Genomic DNA, 19681 nt, shown 5'->3' on the forward strand with positions numbered 1-19681 from the left:
ACCCCGGGCCCCAACCAGCTGGGTGAGTGTGTGGCCCGGGTCCTCACCGGACCTCCACTGAGGGGCAAATTTTGTTTAACTTTTGAGTATAGAAACCTTGAGGCACTGAAACGATGAGAAGGAACAGTGCAACGGACCCCTCACGCGTCCATCGCTCAGAGTCGGAGGAAATTTTACCGCTCTGTGCGCCAGCCTCCTGGCTACCCCACCCAGTACTTTGCCCACCCCAAATACTGTGATATATGGGGCTTCGCACACATTCCCGCATTCAATCGGCAAACCCCCGACTGAGCACCTTCTAGGGGCACACACTGGGCGGGGCCTGGGGAACACCACCTGATGAACACCAGCCGTGCTCCCCACCACAAGGAGCTTCGCTCAGTCTCCTGGCGGGGGCGGGGGGGGGGGTCTGCAGACATCAACCCACAGTCACCAGATCGACCTCCCTTGTGTTAGGAACAATGTTTTGTTCGTTTGTTTGTTTCTTACAACCGATGAATACTTTTCATGGCCATGAAGAAAGAACCATAATTAAATCCACAGCCGAGCCCCAGGCTCCCCCTGGTTCACCCAGAACCTGGCTTTTCCCAGAGCCCCCTCCCCATCCCTCACCCCACAGAGGGATCGGGGCACACCCCACATGCTGAGGACCCGTCCTAACCTGCTTGCTTAAGCGGGCATATGTCTGCCATCTCGTGCACCCAGATGTAAGAAAAATGTGGTCGGTACCACAATTAATAACATAATTAAGAGGTGCCTGGGTGGCTCAGTCAGTTAAGCGTCCGACTTTGGCTCAGCTCATGATCTCACAGTTCGTGGGTTCGAGCCCTGCGTCAGGCTCTGGGCTGACAGCCAGCTTCTGAATCTGTGTCTCCTTTTCTCTCTGCCCCTCCCCCCTCACGCTCGCTCGTGCACTCTCTCTTTCTCTCAAATATAAGTAAACATTAAAAAATGTTTAAGAAAAAATAAAACAGCATAGAAAGAAAGAATTCTGAATCAGGAAGGGAGAGGGAGACAGAGTGGACTGTTCTGTCATCTGCAGCTAGAGTTTCTCGAGAGGTTTTGCTAGAGGCAACCAGGAGGACAGTGAGGGCAGAGATCCGGGCTTTTTTATTCCCCACTGTGGCCCAGAATCTGGCACACTGGGTCAACACCGGTTTTTAAATGCGTATTCGTTGGGGCGCCTGGGTGGCGCAGTCGGTTAAGCGTCCGACTTCAGCCAGGTCACGATCTCACGGTCCGTGAGTTCGAGCCCCGCGTCGGGCTCTGGGCTGATGGCTCGGAGCCCGGAGCCTGTTTCTGATTCTGTGTCTCCCTCTCTCTCTGCCCCTCCCCCGTTCATGCTCTGTCTCTCTCTGTCCCAAAAATAAATAAACGTTGGAAAAAAAAATTAAAAAAAAAATAAATAAATGCGTATTCGTGAACATGTCTTTGTTAACGAACTCAGAGCTAAAGCAACTTGTTTGCCCCTAGTTTCGGGCTCACGTGCGACAGCCCTTGCCCTCACTCACACAGCCAGCACTGCTGGACCCCCGCCCGGTTACCCACCCCGGGTGAGTTTAGCAGGTAGGACTGTGGGGACCTATTAGGTTCTGTCCGCTTTCCATGATTCCTTCTCTCCAAGTAGAGGTTGCAGACAATCATATACCCCAATCTCCTCTCCATATGAGAAACCTCACTTGAATGCAGGCATCGAAAACTCTCCAGACGATTTCCAGGGGGCAGCGGCCATGACATCCTGATGGTGACAACGGCACCTTCAGGAGCGACAGGTCTATGGCACTCAGAGGTCCTCTGCACGCACGCAGCTCACCACCCCGAGCTCCAGGCTCCTCATTTCTCCGGGCAGCCATTCACCCCACCCTATTTCTTGTAAACACGGCTAATTGCGAGGCCTCTGGGGACAGTTCTGTGTTTGCTGCCGTGTGGACTGGCAGCGAGCAGTGACGCACGCTGACCGAGTCCCCGGGAACCATCCTGCCACAGTCTCTCCAAAGCCTCGGGACACGACACCCACGGTCAGCCTCGCGGACCGTTCTGACGCCTCTGTTCATTACCCGGGCTGATCTGCCTCCTGAAACCTTTCAGGACGGCTAGCTGGGCACTCCGCTACCGAGTCCTGACACGGGGCGTTCCCTCCGGATGCTGCAGACGTGCGTTTAAAGTGCTGCTTTTGTCATCAGCCCAACCCCAGATCCGAATGGAGCCCCTCAGTCCAGGGTGGCCCCAGAGACCAAGACCCCAGGGAAGCATGCGGCGGTGAGGGAGGCAGGATGAGGCTCTGTAGGGAGCAGGGCTGGGGAGGCCAAACACTCACATTCTGACCCTCTCACAACTGGAGGCGAATCTGCAGATGCCGAGACCCCCTCTCCCCAACCTTGCGGAGCATACAGGCTGGAGGAGTTTGTTTCCTAGAAGGATTAGGTTCTTAAAAGCTCTTGTATTATGCAGGAAGTCTAGAAGTACTGCATATATTCATGCCTTTGTTAATAAATGCAAGAGAGAAACAGACCTTGGAATGCTTAAAGAGAAAATCTGGGGACTGGTTTCTTTAGGGACAATGCAACCAGCGCCTTATGCTGCATTTTCAAAATATATGTAAAATAATAGCGCCTGCCTCCGAGGAATGACAGAATCATCTAGAAAACATGGTTTCCTCTTTCTTAAAGAGCCAAGCACTGGGGAAATCGTTGAGTTTTCAGAGCATCCACCTTGCTCAGATCCCCCGGGCATTTGTTTCCCGGGAACAGACAGTTTGGGAGCATAAACCCCCGTCTCTGCTCAGGGCGGCACATCTTCCCTACGGAAGGAGCTCGCTCGTCCAAGACTCGCATTTTCTCTACCCCCCCGGAGTCTTGCCTTGCTGACTCCTCTTTACAAACTAATCCAGGGGCGCCTGAGTGGCTCAGTCAGTTAAGCGTCCGACTTCAGCTCAGGTCATGATCTCAGGGTTCGTGAGTTCGAGCCCCACGTCGGGCTCTGTGCTGACAGCTCAGAACCTGGAGCCTGCTTCAGGTCCTGTGTCTCCCTCTCTCTCTGCCCCTCCCCTGCTCACACTCTGTCACTCTTTCTCTCTCTCTCTCAGAAATAAATAAACATTAAAAAAAATAAAAATAAAATACAAACTAATCCAAATGTTTTAAATGCAGCTTGGGCCCAAGTGAAAATTAAACGTGTCTGGTCCATTTGCTCCTTGCACACACAGAGGTGGTCGTTCTCAGCAGATCAAAAGGCACCGGGGGAGGGGGGTGGGGTGTAGCGTCTCCGAAATAAACCTCCCTCCGCTGGCTCCGGACCTCTGAGCCCCGTCTCCTGCCCCTCTGCATCACTCGGGACCACCAACCGCCAGCTCGGAAGGGGCCTCCCAGCCTCGGCCATGTCCTCGCTCCGAACCGCGGCCGCCCAGAGCCAGACGCTCACCTTCATGCTTGTAGGTCATCTCCTGACAACCGGAAAAGTACAGACACACCAGGGCACAGAGACAGAGGAAAAAGGAGAAGTACAGCACGAAGAGGATGTACTCCATTGCGGGGCAGGGAGGTGGAGCCCGCGTGGGCCCCGTGTGCGCCCCGCGGGCCAAAAGCAGCCTCACTGGCGTCTGCTTGCGGACCTCTCTCGAGTCCTAGTGGAAAGCGCTGCTTCTCTCCCGGAACATTCTCCTTCCCTCCACCACGCCGAGCCCACTGTGCCCGAGGCTTCCTGCACAGAGATCGGGCTTCGTGGGCAAGGCCGCCAGCCCAAGGGCAGATCCAGGGGCCAGGCTGGCACGCTAGTCACACGGCTTCTCCCTCCTCGAGCTGCCTTGTCGTCAGCGCCCTCCCACAGGCCCCGGGTGATCACGAGGCCCCCTGGGGACACCACACTAGCAACCACGATGGATGCGGAGACAGCTTTCTTCCGAACCAGAGCCAAAAACGAGGAGGCGCCTCCCGCCTCGTGCGTTTGGGCAATTTGTCTGTCCGTCCCGGCCACCCCACGTGCACCCTGGACCCACTGAATTCACAGGATTCTCAGTGACCCGTCCCTCAGCATTCGTTTGACCGTTTATACAGACTGATGAAGCCACTAGCCACAGGGGGACTGCAGGGATGCAGGCCCGGTGCTCCCGCCCACGCGGGGCCCCCACGGAAGCCCGCGTTTCTTGGAGAAGCTTCTCTCCGCGAAACATCCAAGGTGAAAACCCACATGTTGAACAAAATGGGCAGATGACACCATAAAAAAGTAAGACCTCTGTACTTCGAAAGATATTCAAGCGATACTAAAAGGCGAAGGGCAACCACAAAAGCAAAACATAGGCAACCAAGTGCATATACAACTTTCAATTTTAATAATGCTTGATACTCTGCTCCTTTCAAAGTAGCCACGATACGAGCTATGCCCCCCAAGCCTTTCACTCATGTTTCCAAATGAGGAGCTCCCTGGGCCTGGTTCAGGGACAAGCCTGTGACCAAACTGAGCCAAGGAACGCGCGCCCTGGGACTCTTGCTGGAACCACTGAGGAGAGACACCCTCCTACTACAGAAATTGCTAGGCAGTGTAACACCAGCTTAAAGCCGCCGAAGCCAATTAGGTGACCGCATGGGGAGACCCCACCTGAGAAAGAGCCCAGCCCAGAGGAAAGCAGGGTGGAAAGGTGGAGAGACATGTTCCCGGCAATATCGTGTGGGCATCTGGATCCAGCCGTGCCTGAAACCAGCCACCTCCAGACTTAGCAGCGATATAAATCCCTTTCCCTTCTTAAATGACTTTGGGTTTTTGAGACTCCCAATGAAAATAATCTTGGCTAATGGAAGAGGGGACGATAGTCCTAGAAATCATGCCGTCTGCAAACTGTTGAGTTCTGGGACAAGCCTGAAGCCAATTTCTCGCCAGGCAGCTGTGTGCCTGGACCCTCAAGAAGAAACAGGGACCGCCTTTGTCTGGCAGGTGCCTTCCTGGCTCTGGGGAAACCATGAGACGTGTCCTGTCCCGCTGGCTCTCGGACCTACTAAGACCTTCAGCTCGCCCAGAGCTCCTCAAGGGTGGGGACACCCCTCTGCGCCCTGTCACCTGACATTTTGCTGTGCCCAGGTTGATGGCGAGAGGGATGGAGGGTGGGAGGGGCTGAGGGCCACACTGCCTTGGCCGTCAGCCCTGGGCTCGCGGCGGACGTGAGAAGCCTCAGGCCCGGGGCAGTCCAGATGGGACAGAATGCTTCATGACCACCACGTCCGCCTTGTCCCAGCACCTGACCCGGGCAGCCCGACTGAGGACCCCAGGCATAAGCCACGAGTACAGCTCTGCTCCCTGGGTTGCAGGACAGACCGCGTGGCCCCCAACGCCTGCTCTCCGTGTTGCCATCAACCGCATTCGACCACAGCACCCCGGGTCCTCCAAGCACAGGGCCTCAGAAGAAGAAGATGGGGAGACTGCGCCACGTGTCGGGGAGAAGGAGCATAGGGCTGAGGAAGCCCAGAGAAAGGGCCCGCCGCTGGGAGGGTGAAGGCTTGTCGAAAACGGGGACCGCCCAGCCGAATCTTGAAGGAGCAGGAGACGGTCAGAAGCAGAGGATGTGAGGGCGCCGGCCCGAGATGGGGTCTGGAGATGAGGCCACACGGCAAACCCAAGGGACTGGAGCCAGGGTGTGGCCAAGGGGGATACAGCAGGAGGTGAGCAGGGCCGGGTCCCAAAAGGCCTTGAGAGCTGCCCAAGGGGCCCCAACTTTATCCCCCGGTAAACGGGGAGCCAGCGTAGGGTTCTTAGGAAGAAGGTGGCGAGGCCAGACTTGAGCCTCAACGAGACGGTTCTGGGAGCTGTGGAGGGAGGAACGTGCTGGGAGCCAAGGGGGCAGCCAAGAAAGCAGAGGGGGTCCCAGGAGAAGCGGATAAGGGCTCGAAGGAACCTTGGAGCACTGGGAAAGCAGAGGCCTGGCAGGACGGGTCTGGGATCAGACAGCCTCTGCCTCAAGCCCCTCCCCGCTGGCTCTGGGGTGGCCTCAACACCAGGCAGGGGGCCTGGGGCTGCAGGCCAGCCCCCAGCCAGCTCTTCTCCAGAGTCCTCATTCTCAGTGTTGGGGTTTCCTGTCCCATTCGAATATGCTGCCTGGAACCGCCCTGACTTCCTGTCTATTCCAAAGTCTTCAGGTGTGGCCTCGATGTCCCGCGGTCATTGCTCTGCCGGATGACGTGCCCTGGGCAGCCCCATCCCCCTCCTGCTACCCAGCAACGTGCAGGGCTGCCCCAGGTCAACACATGCGGACGGTGTGCATGGCTGGGCCGTCCAGCGGCCCGGGTGTGGCCCGGGACGCAGGCTCTGTGCCTGCACAATTGTCCCCATGCTCTACCCACAGGACCCAAATCCAGAGTCCTGTACCAGTGGGCCCCACAAACCCAGCGGGCAGCATGGGAACAGCGTCTGGGGCCCCTCATGCTTCTGATGTGAGGCTCTGCCAGGCCGTGGAGGAGGGAACAGGTGACAGGGTCGCTGCCCGGCCTGGAGGGAACAAGCCCTCATCCCCTACAGGGAATGATACACGCAGCAAAAGCCTTCAGCCGCAGGCCAGCCAACAGTGGGGAGCCGGGCCGGCAAGCGGCCTGAAATGACTCACGTTCACTTAGTGCAAGTTACGGAGCCCCTGCGGCGAGGGGGGACTGAGCCGGGGACTGCAGGCAGCCCCGTGAACGAGGCACACGCGGTCCAGCCGCACCTCGCTCAGAGGCAGCTGGCGACAGAGCTGTAGGAAAGGACGGCCCAGGAGCAGAGTCGAGTGGAAACGACAACACGGGGGAAATGGGATTCCTCTGGGTGCTTAGAAACGGAAAGCGTGGCACGTGACGACAAACGTCCAGGTGCCCTAGCCACAGAAGGGCGTGCACACCGGCTCCTGTTCCAGGGCGGCGGCCGGCACCCTGTCCTTCCCACCACGAAGGAGCAGGCTTGGCCTTGGGGGCACAAGGTCAACTTTGGATAGGCCCTAAGTGTCCGATGAGCAGTGATACAGGAGCCACTGACCACGAGTGACCCACCAGAAGCTCCTCAGGCATCAGCAGTCCCAGGGTCCGTATGGGGACCAGGGGACCGTGTACTGACACTCGGGCCCTCGGAAGGGCGGTTCTTCCCATGGTACTTTGATATTTCTCAGCAAGTTTCCCAGCCTCTTGCAAAGGCTGACTACTGTCTACAGGCACGGGGCGCCGGGGTGGCTCAGTCGGTTAAGCATCCGACTCTTGATTTCAGCTCAGGTCATGATCTCACCATTGTGAGATCGAGCCCCGCATCGGGGCTGTGCTGAGCGTGAAGCCTGCCTGGGATTCTCTCTCTCCCTCTCTGCCCCTCCCCCCCCCCAGTAAATAAATAAACATCTCAAAAAATAATAAAGGGCATCAAGAGCTCACCTCACTGTCACCTGAGATGGTCCCTCTTTTGAAAAAAGAGGACACAAATTAGAAAGGGGGAATCAAGGGCGGGACCTGGGAATCTGCAATCAACAGGCCCTCCAAAGGAAAGCCGTCGATTTAAGAGGAAGGGAGAAGGATGAATCATAATTTGTGGATCCCTGACTACATGCCAGGCACAGAGCCGGATGCTCTGTATAATCTTCTGGATGTGATGATCGTGGTAAGAACCAGGAAACAGGCTCCCCCAGGTCAATGCCACAGAGCCAGGAGCTGGACCGGACCTTCATACGACTACAGGCTATGGGGTCTCAGCTTCAGCCGAGACCCCAGCCCCACGGTAACCGAGGTGTGTGCGCAAACCATGCCGATTTTAGCCACGCTCGCGTGCTCAGCTTTCTACTGAGACAGCTCCACGTTGTTAGACAGCAAGTTTCAGAGGCAGCAAACCTACCGCCCACAGGAGCTCCGTGTAGGGTTCAACCGTGACACTGGACTTCTGCGGAGCAAGCCCACCCTCCCCAGATGGGGCCTGGGGGACCGCCGGGGGTTCTCCCGCAACTCCCCATGGGGGTGCTGAATAGCAGGGTCCCGAGGCGAAACGCCCACACCGGTTCTGTCCCCAGGAGCACGGTGAGACAGGGTCAGCAGCCTTTGGGGCGTAAGGGTCCCCCCCACCCGGGATGAGGGCTGGATCTCACCACTGCTCTGCCATCATGATTATCTGCAGCAAACTGGGGTGTGGATGTGGGACCGGAGAACAAACCCCCTTCTGGGGGAAACACAGAGTCCAGGAAAGCTTGAACTAGCCAGAGAGCAGAGACGGGCTGTCAGACTCCCAGAAAATTCTGGCACAAAGATCGGTGCCCAACAAAGGCCCAGGCAAAGTGGTAAAATACACAAATACATAGCAGCCAGAGCATGATGGAGGCATTCAAGGGGAAAAGGAAATTACTGAATCCCAGCAGCCTGCGGGAGGGAAGAAAGGGACACTGCCCAGGCCCGAGAGATAGCCCTAGGGGGTTACAAACCTGTGCAGGTCCCCACCTGCCCTGGACAACTCCAGGAGTAAGCAGGAGCATGTGGGGGAAACTGTTCTATCTTGAATCTTGAGACAAAGACAAGAGGTTCGTGGGTCATAGAAACAGTTAAGCTGAGAAGACTGCACACAGCTCAGGAAAACGCCCATGGAGACTCCCAAACCCCGCCTTCTGGTGGCAGTGAACTGTTTCACTTAGGGACCGAACATCCCATCCTTTGACATGATCCAGTGTTGTGCAAACACACTTCGCCAGTACAAGCAATTTGCTTATTCACTCAACAACTGTTTAGGGACACGTACTCTGTGCCGAGACGGTGAAGGGGGTGCAGTGAGCAGGACACAGCTCCTGACCTCCTCACCTGCTGTGCACGCAAGCCTAGCAAACCACAAGTCAGTTCTAGGCCCTTGTAAAGTTCTCTTCCCATAAAGGAAATCGGGAAAAGGACAATGGAATCTTCCTTACTCCACGAACTCTCATACAGGTTTGAAAAATAAAGTCACAGCTCAACAGGGGGACTCCCGAAAACCCTACTTAGAAGCTTTTCTAAAACAATTTTTTTAATGTTTATTTTTGAGAAAGAGAGAGAAAGACAGAGCACAAGCAGGGGAGGGGCAGAGAGAGAGGGAGACACAGAATCGGAAGCAGGTTCCAGGCTCTGAGCTGTCAGCACAGAGTCTGACGCGGGGCTCGAACTCACAAACACGAGATCGTGACCTGAGCTGAAGTCAGATGCTCAGCCGACTAGGTGCCCCCCTACTTTAGAAGCTTTATGGGGCGCACGATGCCGCAATACTCCCAGCTCTCCAGGCCGAATGCCTTTAGACCACTGCTGTTTCAACACATCCTGTGGTGAAAACGGCATTCACGCACATGACTGGCAGCTGTACGAAACGATGCGTGTTTTCCGTAAGGCACAGGGGGTCGCGTGTTCCCCACCAAAGCCTTCACACCCTGTGGATCCATATTTCAGCTTCCGGGAATCTGTCCATGGGAACAATCCAGACCCTGGCGCAGCTTCCTGGACAAAAGGAGGCCACCGGGGTGGCATTTACAGAAGCAGAAAGTCCAGTCCCTTACAGCAACGGTCAACACCCAGGGAATACAACAGAACCGGCCCAGAACACTGCCTACCGTAAACACACTCCGCGGCAGGAGTTACAGCTGCCAGGAGCTAAAAGCAAACATGTCCGGCACCGAATGGAACACAAATTTATGGCCCATCTACTCAATGGATTATAGAACCATAAAAATTTGTTTGTATGACGACAGGGTCATGACACGGATAAATGCTTTATGGTAGAACGTTAAGTAAAAAAAAAAAAACAAAAAACAAAAAAAAACACAGGAAGCAACAGCATACTCTACAGTCATAGTTACATTATCAAGAAAGAAAAAGATGGGGCAGATCGAGAGCTGGGGGTGGGGGAGGGGCTGCATAAAACGCCAGCATAGATGGCGCCAGGGAGGCCCCGCGGGTGACATTTTGCTTATTTCTCAGGTTAGTCTGTGGTGCTGTGATATTGCTTCCCCAGTAAAAGTGAATATCTAAAAATAAACAAGTTGTGGGGCGCCCGGGTGGCTCAGTCGGTTGAGCGTCCGACTTCGGCTCAGGTCACCATCTCACGGCTCGTGAGTTCGAGCCCTGCATCGGGCTCTGTGCTGATGGCTCAGAGCCTGGAGCCTGCTTCGGATTCTGTGTCTCCCTCTCTCTCTGCCGCACCCCGCTCGTGCTCTGTCTTTCTCTCTCTCTCTCTCTCTCTCTCTCTCTCAAAAATGAAAAAATACATTAAAAAATGGTTTTTAATAAAAAATAAATTAAACACACTGTGCTGAGCCACTTCCCTTTCTGAGTCTCTGAGGTCAGTACATAGAGACATGTGCCTCATGCAGCTTGACTTAGTGGTGGAAACGTGGGCCTTGGAGCCCAGACTTGAATTTGAATCTCCCCCTTGTCAGCTCACTTGGTCTCTGAGCTATTTCTATCCCCTATACCTACGTGCTTCCTGTAACCATCAAATGGAAAACAAAACGCCAGCCTCACAGGGTGACTATAAGGACTCAATAACACAGCATACGTGACCACTCAGCCAAGTGTCCCAATTCGGCCCACAGATAAATTTTATTTGGGCCATAGAGTGTTCTATCAACATTTGTGCCAATATTTAACATCCTTAGATGTTTTTTTTCAATTTCATAAAATAATCTCTTACTATATATGAACAAATTGATGCCAAATAAAATGATAAAAGGAGGTCAGGGAGAAATTGCTCACAACACATTTAACATTAATATTCCCCAGTATTGGCAAGGTAGAGAGAAAGAGGCCAGTGCGTTTATGGCCAACGAGACGAAAAATCAGTAGGAAATTTTTAGACATGTTCGATATTATCTGAGTTTAAAATATGGACATCACTTGATGCCTTACTCTTCCCCTGTGGGTCTATATTATAGAAAAACTTACATAATGTGTTTATTGAAGAATATTCTTTATGGTATTTCTCCGTAAGGGCGGATGAAATCTGAACAGGGATGGCTTGGAATGATTAGGAAGAGGGAAGCACATCCATAAATGTACAAAGGAAAAACACTACAGCCCTCCTTTCCACAGTAGGACGGCCTTGGCCAAGCCCTTCCCCAACGCTCCACGATGGAGGAAGAAAAATGCTAATACGCATTGGGCCACTCACTGCTATTGCTGCTGTAACAAATTACAACAAACTTTACAGCCTGAGACAACAGAACGCATCATCGCCCAGTCCCGTAAGTCAGGAGTCCTGGTTCCCCGGACTGGTTCTGTGTTTCGGTCTCACCCTGATTTATTGCCAAAATCAAGCTGTTTGTCGTCGCTTCCAGAGAGGCTCTGGGAAGAGTCTGCTTCCGAGTTCATGCGGGTTGTCTGCAGAACCCAGATCCCCTAAGGGCGGATGTTGTCGCCGCCTTTGCTCCTGGGAGCCTAGCACCCTTGCACCCCCAATTCACAGAGCTGGCACTGACTCGTCGAGTCCTTCCCAGACTCTGAATCTCTCTGATGACCTCCCCCTACTGCTTCTCTCTGCCTTCCCTTTACCGCCTTCCTCCTGCGTGGAAAGGCTCCTGGGACGACACTGGGGCCACGTAGATAATCCCCATCCTAAGGGCACCTGATGGGTAAACTTACACGTGCAAAGACCCCTTTCAGCAGTAACTAGATTAAATAAAATCCTTAGATTTGATATAAAGTAAGGGGTTTGGGGTGAACTGGGCGCCCCTCTCCCCAAGAAGACATGTTGCAGCCCTACCCCCGGGCACTTCAGCAAGGTCACTGCCGAAGTACTTGGTTAACATGAGGGTCATGGTGGAAGAGGGCGGGTCCCTGACCCAGTATGACTGGTGTCCTTATAGGACGACAGCGACGCACTGGGCGAATGGTCTCTGACGACAAAAGCAGAGGTTGGAGTGACGCAGCTTCAAGACAAGGAACGCTAAAGCGTGCCAGGAAATCACCAGAAGCTAAAAGAGCCTGGGAAGGACTCCCCTACGGGTCTCAGAGGGGGCACGGCGCTGCCGACACCTTTATTTTGGACCCCCGGACTCCAAACCGCGAGACAAGACCTTTCTACTGTTCCAAGCCGCCCGGTGTGGGGTACTTTGTTACGCAGCCCCAGGGAGCTGATGCACCAGGATCCCCATCTCCCTCCCACCACTGGAGTATGTGGCACTACCCCCTGTTCCCTCCTGCTCAGGTTGCCCCAGTCCCCACCACTCCCTGCTGCCAGCCTCGAGAGCCACGTGCCTGTGGCTTTTCGGCAGCACATCCACACTGCTGTTTTCTCTAGAGAAGACAAAGATTTCTCTACAACCACATCTCTATTGAAAGAAAAACCAGGAGGGGCGTCTAGTTCAAACGAAAGACCCACGTCTCTGTGGCGGTGAAACGAGGTTCACGGGTTTAAATGCAAACTCTTTTTTTTTTTTTTTCACACCTGCCCCAATTTGCTCTGTTTATTCCAGCGTGGCCCCTGTGGCGTCTGAATTCTCCCCGTCCAGCTGTGCTCTCCCTGCCAGGACATCTGGGCACCGTCTCTATAAAACCACATCTTCCAAAAAAAGAACACGGTTCTGCGTTATTCGAACAAAAAGAAGCCCAAAGCTCCTGATTTTTTTTAGAACGGGATATAAGATGTCAGAAACCAAGCCCGAGTGCGTTTTGAATCCTTCAAAAGGTCTAAGTATTTATGCTTTTAATTTGGGGCAAACAGCGCCTGAGGCCTACAGACAGAATTCATCGGTGAGTTTTCCATGAATACATTACAATCACTGGTCCGCGGCCATAACCGATGCGCCGAGAGACGCGATAACAGCTTTTTCACCACCAAACGTGCAGCCATGTGAGTGTCCCTGCCGTTAGGGCCCCTCACGGATTGCTTGCGTTTCCCCCCTCCCCTGGACCATGCAGGACACCAAGCAGGACAGCCACACCCCCGCAGACTCACCTTGGGTGGCTTCAGACCTTTCCCGCGATGTCGTTTGGAGCGCAAGAGACGTTCTCTCTCCTAGAAGGAGATACAACGGTTGGCATTATCAGCCAGCCTCATATCACACCAGCCAACCCAACTGGCTCCCAAAGTGCGCCTCCCCCCGCCGTCGGCACTGGGTGTGCGTTCGTCCAAGTTCTGAGCACCCGCGTGACGGCCGCCTCCCAGAACTGCACGCTACAGGGCCACCCCATTTACTCGAGTCCTTAACGGGACTGGGACTGTCTTGACCAAAAAAATACCAAAGTGTGCCAATCCTGAAAGCCCCAGCCTGTCTGCACTGGGGGCTGGAAGTCATAATGCACAAGGCAGTGCTGACTGGCGATCACCGTTCTGTCAGTGACCACAGCCCAGGATGAAATAGTTTGCGGCTTTGAGCTCAGACAGAGCCGGGTCCAAATCTTCATGGGCCTCCTCTGAACCGGGTGACGCGTTTTATTTCTCTGACTCTCAGGTTCTTCCTTTGCTCTGTGGGGCTAGAACCTACCAAGCAGCGTGTCCCTAAGAAAGAAACAAGAGCCTGTGGCTGCCTGGTGGCCACTGTCAGTAAGATCGGCATCTGCAGGGCAGCGGAAGGAGTGGCAGCCTTTCCACTCCAAGCAAAACCAGGACGTTCTTCCTTTCTAACTCAGCCCTGCTTTTCCCCTTGGCTACCGGGAAACCCAGAGGCAAATCTGCTGTTTGGTTATAGCCCTTATGGTCTACCCATCTGTCCCTCCTCATCTCAATGGATGCAGCGATCTTTATTTTTTCTGGGATTGTTGGTTTATCATTCCTCTTTCAACGTTATCGTCATTTTATTGAAGGTGTGTTTTCATCTTACATTCTACCAAGTTTTTGGGTAATGGAGAAAGATGAGAGGAAGGATGGATAGAAGGAAGAAGGTATGGCAGAAAGAAGGGGAGGATGGATGGATAGATGGATGGATGGAGAAATGGAAGGAAGAAGGGATGGAAGGAGAGAGAGGATGATGGGAAGATGAGAGGATGGATGGATGGATGGAAGGAAGGAGAGGGTGGATGGATGGACAGATGGAAGGAAGGATGGATGGACAGACAGATGGAAGGAAGAAGCTATGGGAGAAAGAAGGGGTGGATGGATGGATGGATGGATGATGGATGGATGGGTGGCCGGACAGCTGAGGGATGGAAGGAGGGAGGGGGATGGGAAGATGGGAATATGGACGGAGGCAAAGATAGATGGAGGGACGGGAGGGAGAATGGATTGGTGGGTGGAAGGAAGAAGGGAAGGACTTAAAGAGAGAGGAAGATAGGCCAGCAAAGCGAACTTGACAGTTATGGTCAAAGCTTTTTCTAGAATTTTGATCACTGGCTTTTCTACTCTTGGAAGACCCATGAGTGGAACCATCACATTCCCTCTTGGGCATTAAGAACACACTTTGCTTCTAGGATCCAACTGAAGCTTCCTGCAAATGCTCTCTTACTGGTGCCTAAGCTCCTTTCACAGACAAAAAAGGATTCTCTGGATATAACAGTCGCCTACTAAGACACACTCCTCTCCCCTTAACCTTGTAGATGTAGAGTCTCAGCCAGCCCTTCAAATTCTAGCCTGATTACAAGGTTCAGGCTTTCAAGTTCATGGTCTGCAATAACTAAGCTAAAAAAAAAAAAAAAAAAATAGACTTCTCAGGGACAAACTGTGCCCACTGTGTCCAGGCCAGATGACCCATTCCTAAAACGGATGCTGCTTCTTAGCAACAGCAAACCAGGGAGAAGAGTTGAGAAAAAGAGTAGCCATGGAGACGGCTTCCAGGCACCAGCGGTGTCTTTTACACAAAGTCGAGGCTGCTGTCTGGCTGAATTAAAGCAGCAAGGTGCCCGCGCGGGTGAGCTCCGTGAGACCCCACCCGCATCAGCAGCAGCGCCCTGGAGCCTCGATGCCATTCGTCACACCGCGTCGCCCGGCGCCACACCGAGCGATGTCACCGAGCGCGAACGTACCAGCGAGAGGTCGTCGATGACGTGCTGTTGTTCCAGAACCTGCAGCCGCAGGAACTCGATCTCCTGCTCGTCCCTCGTCAGGCTGAGGTCGTTCAAGGAAGTGTGCCGCTTCAGGGACGCCTGTGCCGACAGCTTCTCTTTCTGCAGCCAGAGGGAGAGCGTCCAGCAGGAGGTTAGTTACAGCGCGAGCACCCAGCGGGAGGTCAGGGAGCACCCAGCGGGAGGTCAGGGAGCACCCAGCGGGAGGTCAGGGGGCTCCCAGCGGGAGGTCAGGGGGCACCCGACGGGAGGTCAGGGGGCTCCCTGCGGGAGGTCAGGGGGCACCCGGCGGGAGGTCAGGGATGCAGGAGGGAAGAAGGCTACCCAGTCCCCACTCGGGAGGAGGGGACAGGTGCAGACCAGAAGCAAGCTGCAGGCTGAGAGAACGGGCTGGGCAGGCGTGGGGGTGGGAGGTGTCCCCCTCACACCGGGGCCTGCTGGGGTGCGGGGAGAAGGGCACCCCACCTCCCAGAGCCTCAGCCTTCTTGCTGGAAAAGGGGCGACTGACACCGCTTGGGACAATGAACCTCGGACTCCTCCACGAGCCAGCAGTTACAAGACACCGCCCTGGCCACAAAGACTGAGCACTCTGATGGGAGCAAACGCAAATCCCTTATGCAACGGTGGCCGTTGCTCTCACGTGCGAAGCGTCTGCAAAGAGCTAAGGATTCCGTGAGGCCTTTCCATGCCAACACTCCACCCTCTGGGTAGCCCCGCGGTGCTGATAACCGCATCCCCCCCACTTTGTGGACGAAGATGCTGAGGCACGGAAAGAATGGGGCTGTGTCCGAGGCCCCGGGGGCAGCAGGGGGTGGGGGGGCAGGGCTGAGGCACAGACCCAGCTGCGGGCACTGCCTGGCCTTCTGCCTCTGGGCACAGAGCCCTCGACACCGTGCCCCCTAGAGAAGCGGGGCCAGCAGGGCTGGGCAAGGTCGGAGAGCCCTGGCGAGCTTCCTGGGGGAGGCGGGGCTGGGCGGAGACTGTGGGCTGCGAGGGTCAGTCGGGGGCTGGAGAAGCCCAGACGGAGACTCGAACCCAGGGCTGACTCACCATTTCCACATTCTCCCTCATGACGCTCTTGATTTTCTCCTCCATCCTCTGGATGCTCTGCAGCAAATCCTCATTCTTCTTGTTCATCCGCTTGTTCTTCTCCACAAGGGGCTTCAGCTGGACCTCGGTCTCCCGGGAGCGTTTCAGCTGCGATCAGAAAGACACGGAAGGCCGGTGGCTGTAAGGCCCAGCGGACTGCTGATGTCACACCGCGGAGGCCAGCAGGGGTCCAACCCAGGACCGGAGCTGCCTCCGCTGGGACCACAAACCCCAGGAAGATCCCACAACCACCTGGATCCCAAACACAGTATCCCACCTGAGGCTCGGGGGGCCTCGCGTAAGGCAAGAGGGGAGGCCCACAGATCCGCCCCCGGGCACCCCGCTGGCAAGTGACCTGTGCTGGGTCCACTGGTCTGCACTTCCTTCACCTCTGGGCATAACCCCCAGGGGTCCTGGGTCTCACTCGCAAAGGTCAATCCCATGACCCGGCTGCTCCTGGCCACCATTCCTCCCCAAGTACAGACCGAGCAGAAAGCTCTACCTTCTTGAGACAGCAGGCAATCAATCCTGGGCCCCACTCCGTGCCAGACTTGGTGCCGGGACATCAAACCCGAAGGCGTTCCCTGAGTCTGTACAACTAGGGGCTGTCCTTCCAGTCTCTCCCGTGGGATCAGCGCTGGGGGAGCCCCTCTGGTGCCTGGGGCCCTGTGCTGGGGGCCGAATCGAAGGGACGGCACGCCAGGGTGCCCGTCCAACGTCAGAGGAGGAGGGCAAAGACAGTAAAGGAGGTAAGAACACGGTGAGCCAAGCGCGGGCAGATGTTCCAGGCGGGGAGACCACGCGCCCTGAGGTTCAGAGCGGGCAAGAACAGAGCTCGTTCAGTGCAGCGGGAACACAGAATGTGGGGTGCTGGGCGTAGAGGGGTGGACACGGTGAGGCCTGGTTTCGGGGGCTGGAGAACTCTGTCATTCAGTCCCTGCCCCGGCCCTTGAGGGCTGCTCTCTGTGGTCGGGTCTGCCTTCTCGAACACACTGTGCCTCCCCACAACCCCAGGAGGGGCCCCATCCTCACTTTACAGACAGAGAAACTGAGAGCAAAGACGTGGGATGCTGTGCTCGTGGCCACACAGAAAGTGCTAGAACCAAGAATCAAGCACAGGGACTGACTGCAGATCCCTGATTTTGGTCGCCAGGTTGTAAAGTTAAGATCAAGCAGTCTGGTGGGACCCACTCAAATATAAAATGGACCTTTGAGGGGCGCCTGGGTGGCTCAGCCGGTTAAGCGTCCAACTCTTGGTTTCGGCTCAGGCCATGATCTCACGGTTCCGTGGGTTCGAGACTTGCGTCGGGCTCTGCGTTGGCGGAGAGAAGCCTGCTTGGGATTCTCTCTCTCCCTCTCTCTCTCTGCCCCCCCACTCGCACTGTCTCTGTGTCTCTCAAAATAAATTAATAAACTTTATGAAAAAAAAATAGACCTTTGACCCATACATTCTACTTCTGAAAATCCTCACAGGAATAAAATTCCAAGTGGTAACAACAGAAATGTGTCTTCGGGTGGCATATGCTCATAACAGCAAAGAAACCCGAGCAGCCTAGAGGAATGGGTGAAGGAGCCACGGGTCGTCCTCAAAGGGGGGCGTGAGCCGTGCACCTGCCCAAACGACAGCCGGAACTGATGAATCATGGGAAAAAAAGCAAGTTGCAGAACAATAACACAGAGGAGAAAATATCCCGTCTGTAACGGCCAAACAACAGACAGTCTCCTGGTGGGTGTCGATATATCTACACCAGTTTTAAAAGCATGTAAGAACCACCCCCAAACAACTAATAGTAGTTATTTCGTGATTTTAAGATCAAAGTGCTGGCTAGCTGCTCAATTTTTGCTTTAAACACTTCAGTGTGCTCCAAATTGTTGCACACAAGCTACATTTCTTTTCTAATCTTCTCAGTGAACTATTATGCAGTACACGAGGGACTTTTTTTAGTTAATGAATATTTTTTTTTAATTTTTTTTTCAACGTTTATTTATTTTTGGGACAGAGAGAGACAGAGCATGAATGGGGGAGGGGCAGAGAGAGAGGGAGACACAGAATCGGAAACAGGCTCCAGGCTCTGAGCCATCAGCCCAGAGCCCGACGCGGGGCTCGAACTCACGGACCGCGAGATGGTGACCTGGCTGAAGTCGGACGCTTAACCGACTGCGCCACCCAGGTGCCCCTTTAGTTAATGAATATTTAAGCGAAAAGCGTACATCTAATATTAGACATACAGTCTGATTAAAGCCACTTGAAAATATGCTTTTAAAAATACTTGATGGAGGAGTGCCTGGGTGGCTCAGTCAGTTAAGCGTCCAGCTCTTGATTTCGGCTGAGGTCATGATCTCACGGTTCGTAAGATCGAGCCCCGCTTCAGGCTCTGGGATGACAGTGTGGAACCCGTTTAGGATTCCCTCTCTCCCTCTCTCTGCCTCTCCCTTGCTGTCACTCTCTCTCTCAAAATAAATAAATAAAAACATTTGAAAAAATTAAAAAAAAAATACTTGAAGGCAATGACTTTACTTTGATCCTGTTAAGATTACAAAGAGGTGACTCTTACTCACGCTGTTCATCTCGCATGGTTCTCACATACTATATAGATGCACTTGCTTTCATGATAAAATTTAGAATCAACAGAAATATGACAAGACACTTGTCAAGAAGTTTATGTACCGACTCCCACGACATAAAAGTTCACTTCGCTGTTTATGCAGCAAATTTACACATATTCAGGAAACTACTCTTTTTACTAGATTATCTTTTTATTTGTTTATTTATTTAATAATTTTGAGAGAGAGTGTACATGTGCCGAGTGGGGGAGGGGCAGAGAAAGAGGAAATGGGCGTCCCTAGGGATTCATTTTTTTTAACCCAGAGTCCCTGTTCGTTATCTTTAAAATTAGAAATATGTGAACTTTGGGACTCCTGGGTGGCTCAGTCGGTTGAGCGTCAGACTTCGGCTCAGGTCACGATCTCGCAGTTCGTGGGTTCGAGCCCCGCGTCGGGCTCTGTGCGGACAGCTCAGAGCCCGGAGCCTGCTTCGGATTCTGTGTCTCCCTCTCTCTCTGCCCCTCCCCTGCTCACGCTGTCTCTCCCTCTCTCTCTCTCTCTCTCTCAAAAATAAATAATAAACATTAAACAAATTTTTAAAAAAGAAATGTCTGAACTTTTCTGCAAAAGAAAGTAAACAGAGAAGCAAAAAACCTAAAATGATGCATCATCACACCACCTAAAGCAGCTCCCAATATCTGTCATGACAATGTGCATGTTTGTTTTGTAAACTGCGTGTCGCTTTGATTTACTGTGAGCAAATAAACGCGATGTCTACCGTCCCTCCTCACGACTGTAGACAGTTCACTGCCTAAATGTTCCATAATTACTCTGCCCACTGCTTGAGTGTTGAACAATTGGGTTTTTGTTTCGTTTCGGGTCACTTTGGGTCGCTAGCGTCAACACTGCAGTGAACATCCTCTCTAAACTCCTCACTGTTTGCTCTGACTCTTTGCCCAGGATAAGTTCCTGTAGAAACAAAGGGGAGGAGCAGGTGTCTTCACTGAACGTGTGCTAGATTTTTGGTCAGGAATTAATGGGAACGAAAGGAAAGGAAACCAGGAGGCCTCTGCACTAACTATGAGTTCAAGGCGGGTTTTCCGGCCCCGGGGTGGCTT

At 53.8% G+C, this 19681-nt stretch overlaps 1 protein-coding gene across 7 annotated transcripts in view; it reads right to left on the reverse strand.

Annotated features, from left to right (window-relative positions):
- JAKMIP1 (janus kinase and microtubule interacting protein 1) overlaps window positions 1-19681 on the reverse strand; it is a 112252-nt gene that overhangs the window by 37146 nt on the left and 55425 nt on the right. For 4 of the 7 annotated variants that reach the window (XM_040488272.1, XM_040488280.1, XM_040488317.1 and 1 more), the window contains 4 exons: window positions 15981-16127; window positions 14892-15032; window positions 12889-12948; window positions 12379-12492 (listed from right to left, as the gene is read on the reverse strand). In XM_040488272.1, the coding sequence (XP_040344206.1) occupies window positions 12379-12492; window positions 12889-12948; window positions 14892-15032; window positions 15981-16127 (462 nt within the window). The remainder of the gene's footprint in view (window positions 1-12378; window positions 12493-12888; window positions 12949-14891; window positions 15033-15980; window positions 16128-19681) is intronic. The other 3 variants (XM_040488290.1, XM_040488308.1, XM_040488325.1) reach the window with 1 other exon arrangement.

The sequence above is a fragment of the Herpailurus yagouaroundi genome, unplaced genomic scaffold (genome assembly GCF_014898765.1).
Source record: "Herpailurus yagouaroundi ecotype Mexico unplaced genomic scaffold, PumYag 28, whole genome shotgun sequence".
Classification (NCBI taxonomy): Eukaryota; Metazoa; Chordata; class Mammalia; order Carnivora; family Felidae; genus Herpailurus; species Herpailurus yagouaroundi.